Raw genomic sequence first — 7,785 nt, 5'->3', positions numbered from 1 at the left:
GTAAACTGTTTAAGTTATTTGTAACACAGTTAGTTGCAGACTGAGACCTGTTAATTATGTTGTGAACCACTCACAGCTCTGTCTGCTGTAAACTGTTTAAGTTATTTGTAACACAGTTAGTTTCAGACTGAGACCTGTTAATTATGTTGTGAACCACTCACTGCTCTGTCTGCTGTAAACTGTTTAAGTTATTTGTAACACAGTTAGTTTCAGACTGAGACCTGTTAATTATGTTGTGAACCACTCACAGCTCTGTCTGCTGTAAACTGTTTAACTTATTTGTAGTACAGTTAGTTTCAGACTGAGACCTGTTAATTATGTTGTGAACCACTCACAGGTCCGTCGGCTGTACACTGTTTAAGTTATTTGTAACACAGTTAGTTTCAGACTGAGACCTGTTAATTATGTTGTGAACCACTCACAGCTCTGTCTGCTGTAAACTGTTTAAGTTATTTGTAACACAGTTAGTTTCAGACTGAGACCTGTTAATTATGTTGTGAACCAGTAACTAAATGACTACTAAATTATTTTAGATGTATTAAATGTTATTTTCATTTTTGTGTATGCTAATGAAATTTCTGCAAGTCTCATTTTCCTGGGTTTCTTATTGATTGTGATTCGTCTACTTCTCTAGTACTGTGCATATATCTTTCTTAAGTACTTGTGACAATCAACTAGAAATATATAAAATACACTAACTGCTGTAACCTGTTCTGTTCAAAGTTTAAGAAACATATAGAAGTACAGTAGGATTCTAAGAAATTACTTGAGTCAGGTGGTTTGTACATCAGTTTTTATTTCACTTTGTTTCTATTAATATGACCTTAGTATGTGATTTCATATTGTATAATCGTTTAGTAGTAAAATAACAGTTTGTTGATTCAAGATTTACAATTGTTATTTTTGTACTTGTCATACTTAGCATATGATTTTGTGTAGCATGGCTACAAGTTTTCTTTCTCTTTTTCAGGTTTGTGTTTAGTTACTGAGTATAATCACAAGTTGTGTCTCACTTATTTAGGTTTATTTACTGAGTGTAATCACAAGTTGTCTTTCACTTGTTTAGGTTTAGTTACTGAGTGTAATCACAAGTTGTGTCTCACTTATTTAGGTTTATTTACTGAGTGTATTCACAAGTTTTCTTTCACTTGTTTAGGTTTAGCTACTGAGTGTAATCACAAGTTGTCTTTCACTTGTTCAGGTTTAGGTTTAGTTACTGAGTGTAATCACAAGTTTTCTTTCACTTGTTTAGGTTTAGCTACTGAGTGTAATCACAAGTTGTCTTTCACTTGTTCAGGTTTGTGTTTAGTTACTGAGTGTAATCACAAGTTGTCTTTCACTTGTTAGGTTTGTGTTTAGTTAATGAGTGTAATCACAAGTTTCTTTCACTTGTTTAGGTTTAGCTACTGAGTGTAATCACAAGTTGTCTTTCACTTGTTCAGGATTGTGTTTATTTACTGAGTGTAATCATAAGTTTTCTTTCACTTGTTCAGGATTGTGTTTATTTACTGAGTTCAATGTATTTTATAATCTTCAGAAAAATAACAAAAATTAAAATTCTTATAGCTATTGACTTGATCAAAAAGCTTCTGACAGTGGATCCCGAGAAAAGAATTACTCTGGAACAAGCACTGAACCACAATTGGTTGAAAGTGAGTACATGTGTAATTATTGATAGGCCAGGAGTGGCTAAACTGCGTATCACAGTTTTAGGGTTCAAGATGTTATAACATTGAACATTCTTCTTACTTTCAGTTGTGATTGAATCGTTAAGATGAAAGTCAATTCCGTGATTTGGTTCAAAAAATGCATGACCAGGTCCTCTTGGTGGAAGCTGTGCTTCTGACTGATTACCTTTTAGTTCTTCTGCTCACAGGGTTGAAAATTTTAAGTCTCAGTTAATGTTGAGTCTAGGTTTCTTATATTATTAATTCCCAAGATATTTGTACTAGTACCTAATGTTAAACAGTTACTAGAGTTGGCTAAAAATCAGATAACAGAATTAACTTTTAATCTATTTAGCTTACATCACAAATAAAATTGTAACATAACACTTTACTGAACTCCTGCTCATAGTTTGCTTAACCTGCTCTTAAAAGCAATAAGTTGTTTTTCGTTTTGTTTTTTAACAAATTATTTGATCATTTATTGAAAGTTAATTGCAATCCGCTCATTTACTGCTCGATAAAATTCTAAAAAAAGCTGTGTATGTAAACAGCAGAAATGTAAAACAGTTCATATTACAGGATGAAGACATCATTGCTAAAGCACAAAGGTTAATGTATCCAGATGCTGTAAAGATGCTTCCTCCACGCAACCAGGTAAAAGTTTACCCATAAATGTAAAAACTGTGTGATTTTGTCATAGTCGAGTAAAAGTTCACACGTAAACATAAGACTTACGAGATTGTGTTGTTGTCAGGTAAAAGTTCACACATAAACATAAGACTTACGAGATTGTGTTGTAGTCAGGTAGAAGTACACCCATAAACATAAATATTGTGAGATTGTGTTGTGGTCAGGTAAAAGTTCACCCATATACATGAACGTTTTGAAATTGTGTGTTAGTTAGGTAGAAGTTCACACATAAACATAAACATTGTGAGATTGTGTTGTAGTCAGGTAAAAGTTCACACATAAACATAAATATTTTGAGATTGTGTTGTGGTCAGGTAAAAGTTCACCCATATACATGAACGTTTTGAAATTGTGTGGTAGTTAAGTAGAAGTTCACACATAAACACAGTCATTGTGTGATTTTGTCATATTCAGATTGTGTGAAAACATCACCTAAAAATTACAGGTGTCTAGTTTAGAAGTTTTAAGTTTTTATCAATCCTTACTGAATACTCAGCATGATTTAGAATCTGTTATACATATATATTTATTTCAGATGATCTGTCTTTTTCACCAGTTTATAAGTTTCTTTTGTTACCCACCCAAATAAAATTAATGAATAAATAAAAGAAATATTATGAACGATTAAATTTTTTTTATCACATCCAATATATATATTTTGTTTACCCAAAATAACAAAGTAACTATTAGTATAAGTACATAGGTCTATTTAAATTTCTTTTGCTGATCGAGTTTATGACAATTGTTTTTATCAACAAATTAAAACAAACATAAATAAATACATATTTATTATTATTATTATTAAGTACAGTAGTATTTAAAAGTAGGGACTGCCAAGGTTTCCAAATAATTCACGTGCCAAAAACCATCCTATTGAATTCCTAAGTGATAAACCGACCTTTCAAGGTATTGGTTACGATATATTATATGCATATATACTAATAATACGCTAAAAAGGTCGCTAACATTTCCGTTAAAACAATTTAATAATTTCTAAAACAGTAACTTTTTCGTCTACTACCTACCTGATCACATCAGCAAGCCTAGCCCCTACACGGCTTGGAATATCGCTTACTTGACTGGTCTGTGGGTATCTGCTTTTGATATTCCAATAAATATGTACAGATTTTTTTATAAATAGTAAACATATCATGCACGTACTTAAATATAGTTTAACTCCAATTCAACCCAATAGATGGCGAAACATATTAACTGATAGACACTCAACTGTTTCTAAAGGTAAAGTACATATTTGATACTGGTATAAATTTAAAGTAAACAAACAAGAGTTGTCCATGGATGGTCCAGCTATAAATTGGAAGTTTCTTGCAGACTTCCAATCACAGTTGTAAAAAAATCATCACACAAAATTGTTGGATATTGGAAGTTGTGGCTTTCAAAGATGGAGTAGCTGCATCACAGTTGAATGTATCACACACCCTCAGTAGCCTTTACTGATTATTTAAAGATACACCAGGTAGAAGAGAGAATTACACCAAACTTACAAGCAGTGATATATTTTCTATGAAGTTTTGTCAGCACAAATGGCTAGAAAATCTGGTTGTGGCAGAGAAAGCACTCAAGGTCTGGTCAAATATTAAGTTGTATGTACAAGCAGTTGATTAGAAGAAATTGACAAACCTAGGGAAAAAATTTTTTGATGTGGTTAAGATGTCATGTTCATTGATTACTGTGAAGCTAGTCTTCTTCAAAAGGGTTTCAAATCCCTTACTCAAAAAAGTATCAGACAGACAGTCCCATGCTACTTTTTCTAGCCAAAGACATGGCAGAAATGCTGACTGAGTTAATGGAAATATTCGTCAAACATGAAGAAATTCAGAAAGCAAGTAAAACACGAGGGAAACTCATTGCCCTTGATGTTGGTATAAAAAAAAAGAACTTCAAGTGGCCCAAGATAAAATAGATGTGGGCAGTGAAGCAGAACAGGCAGTGAAAACTGCTAAAGTATCATCTTTGCAAGCAATGGAATTTAGGATAACATGCAAAGAATTCGCACAAGCAACAGTACAGAAACTACATCTGAAGGCACCAATCAAGTATTCAGTGGTGAGGAATCTACACTGATTTGAATCCAAGTCAAATGGCAATAGACCCTGATCTGTGTGTGTCTCAAATGAAGCAAGTATTACTGCTCTTGTGTGACCACAACAAGGTTGCAATAAGCGATTGTGAGGCAACACTGTTTGCACTCAAGCAGTTTCCTTCTGATAAGGTTCCTTATGGACTTCAATTCTGTAAACACAAGCCTGGACACTTTCTTCTATTAATTTTTCTCTGCACCTGGCAAAATAGAATATGCCAAGCTTTGGCATATTGTGAGACTTGCTTTTGTTCTATCCCATGGTCAGGCTGGCATCGAGTGGGAATTTTCGGTGAACAAAGCATTGATAAAAGAAATTATGTTGGAAGGATCATTTGCGACTCAAAAAATTATGAAGGACCATATTCAAACAGCTGAGGTGATTCTGAACATTCCTCTAACCACAATGATGAGGGTAGCAACTTTATCTGCAAAAGCAAAGTCTTAGGCTTATCTAGTTGATCAAAGAAAGAAGAAGTTAACTAATAAGCAAAAATTGAAAAGACAAAATCTTCTGGATGACATTGAGGACTTGAAGAAAAAAAATGAGCAAGACTACAGACTGATAAAGAAAAACTTGAACAAAAAAGCAGTTGAATTAGCAGATCAAGCAGAGAAAAGTAGAAGGTTGACTTCAATAACACAGTCAAATAGTGTGACGAAGACAGCAAAATCTAAAGCTTGGGAATTATCTGAGCTCAATGAAGAACTCGACTTGAAACTGAAAGAGCTAAAGAGCAAATAATTATGCACAAAATTACGTATTTATCATTAATAGTTGAAAGCTAAAGAACACTTATTGGAGCTATGTTTTTTACTCATTATGTTATAATAAAAGAGAAAACATTTTGTCATTTACACATATTTTCTGAATTGTATTATATCTTACATAATTATCAAAATGTGTCAGTTTATAATAACAAAGTGTTTTTGAAAATGTATATTAGGTTCCTTATGTATTAGAACACACACCTGGAAACTTGTATTTGAGGCACTGGAAAAGTCCTGGAATTTTTGTTTGCAAGAAAAGAAAGTCTTATCTTGGTGGACCCATAGTCTGTTGGCCTTGTTTCCAAATGAATATTCTTTTTGATTTTGTTGTGTACTGTTGTCTGGAATATTTGGACTGCTTCTGCCACTTACCTTTGTGTTTGTGGATTCTCACCTGTCACAAGATGCTTACCACAGCTGGGGAACAAGCTGTTGCAGGTGTCTTTGTGGATGATCCTGGTGTCCCATATTGATCCATATTCCTTTGTTTTCCAATATCATTAAGTACAAGGGATACCACCATCTTTGAAATCCCAAATCTGAACAGGGTCTTTATGATGTGAGTGTATGAATATTTTGTGTTGGAAAAAGGCTGTTGCATATCCTTCCCAAAAGTGATAAATTTTAGTGGCATCACACTACCCACAAAATGCCCAAGCTATGTCAAAATGTAGCTTTGATACATATCTTTCTACTGCAACTTTATGTCGGCTGTCACATGACTAACATTTTAATATAAGTACCCAATCTTGTACTACAGACTTTTAAAATAACTTTTGTACAGTTTCACTTGTTTTTGATTTGTTGTTTACTGTGATCTCACTTGTTCTACTTGTTATTTAGAGAAAACGCTCATATCAAACAAGTTCTGGAGAAGACTTAAATAATGAAGCTATCCAGAATGGTGAGGAAAGCCCATCAACCAAGCGAAGCATGTTTCCCTTTACTGGTTGACAGAGAAACTGGGAAAATTGTCTAAACCTCTATTGAAGGGTGTCTTTATGTGGCATTTAAATCTAACTTAAAGAATAGTCCAAAGTTTTTATAACAAGAAATACATAGAGTAAGACATTACATCAGGCCTGTATAAGTTCAGCTGATTGAATTTGCAAGTTTATACCATAGCTGTCGATGTCTTGTTGGTATAGAGACATTTTCAGAGTCGGGTAATTAATATAAAACATAAAACTTCCGAGAAAAGTGTTGGTCTGAGGAGTGTTATGATTATTATAGTACATAAAACTTCCGAGAAAAGTGTTGGTCTGAGGAGTGTTATGATTATTATAGTATATAAAACTTCCGAGAAAAGTGTTGGTCTGAGGACTGTTATGATTATTATAGTACATAAAACTGCTGGGAAAAGTGTTGACCTCATTTTAACCAAATGTTCTACAAATTATAAAAGTGTGCTAGTGATTAGGCATGCACTCTAATCCTGCTTAAAAACAAGAAAGGAGCTTCATCTTACCGTAGAAAAAAAATGTCAACTTAGTGCATACTGTTAATGTTGGACTACTAAAACTGTAAGTAGAAGAACATCAGTTTACTCGACTATTTTAACAGTGTGGTAGTTTTAAGAAGTCAACTTGAACAGAGCTGATATCGGAGAGTATTATTGATTAGAATAATACAATATTATTGATTAGAACAAAAACGGTATTATTGATTATAGTAATCAAGATAGTATTGTTACAATGTTGAAGGTATGCTGACTCTGATTAGAATATTGTTATAAATATAAGAAGTGTTATAGTTTCATATGTGCCTTTGTTTTTTTATGAAGTTTATAAAAAGAAAAGGTAATTTTTTGTGTTTAGCTTGAGCTTTATTTCTTCAGGTTGACTACTTTACTTATTCTACTGTACATTGTATTTTCTACAACTAGCAGTGTGGTATCAAATAATACCACCTCTAGTCATCTGGTGACTAATAAACAACTTAAATTTGATTTGATTATGAGAGCTTTTAAAATGTTTTACATTTAGCATTCTTTGATGTGCAAAGCAATCCTAAAAGAAATCATGTTAATATTTTACTAATTGGTTGATTTCTGGAATAGGCTTAAGGATCTCTGTAATAGCATACACTTTGAAGACATGAAAGATATTAAATGACAGATTGGATGATGTGCCAGATGACTACAAGAAACATAATTAATGTAAGAAATTGATTTCGAATATGTAAGAGATTTATTGTATAAACAACCAGAGTCTTTGGACATAGTAATGTTGGGCCTAATTCAAGTGGCCTTTAACAAAAAAGCTATGTTTTTATCTTCATCTCCATTTGTATTTAAAAAAAGAGAAAGAGGTTTGTACATATTCGCTTACATCATGTCAAAAAAATATATATAAAGAATTCACTAATAAATGCTTACTAGAATCATGTTATTTCATTTGTTTTGTTGTATTTACCTTTAGCTTGAAAAACCACTGTTTCCTACTATATACAAGCTAAAAGGGTTGATACAATTTAACCAGTTATTGTTCTTCCACTATCCTCTTATCTAAGAGTATCAAAATTCAACTGTGAATTCTTAAATGATGTCAACTTAAA

General features: G+C 32.7%; 1 protein-coding gene across 1 annotated transcript in view; it reads left to right on the top strand.

Annotated features, from left to right (window-relative positions):
• The window catches only part of LOC106465562 (serine/threonine-protein kinase Chk2-like), a 48,952-nt gene extending 41,422 nt beyond the window's left edge, over nt 1–7,530 (top strand). Inside the window, exons 15-17 of the mRNA XM_013925790.2 lie at nt 1,567–1,652; nt 2,247–2,321; nt 6,073–7,530. Of these exons, the coding sequence (XP_013781244.2) occupies nt 1,567–1,652; nt 2,247–2,321; nt 6,073–6,183 (272 nt within the window). The 3' untranslated portion in view covers nt 6,184–7,530. The remainder of the gene's footprint in view (nt 1–1,566; nt 1,653–2,246; nt 2,322–6,072) is intronic.
• The last annotated feature ends 255 nt before the right edge of the window (nt 7,531–7,785 follow it).

Source organism: Limulus polyphemus, unplaced genomic scaffold (assembly GCF_000517525.1).
Source record: "Limulus polyphemus unplaced genomic scaffold, Limulus_polyphemus-2.1.2 Scaffold1982, whole genome shotgun sequence".
Lineage (NCBI taxonomy): Eukaryota > Metazoa > Arthropoda > Merostomata > Xiphosura > Limulidae > Limulus > Limulus polyphemus.
Note: the sequence above shows the minus strand (reverse complement) of the source record. Positions and strands in the feature narration are given on the sequence as shown.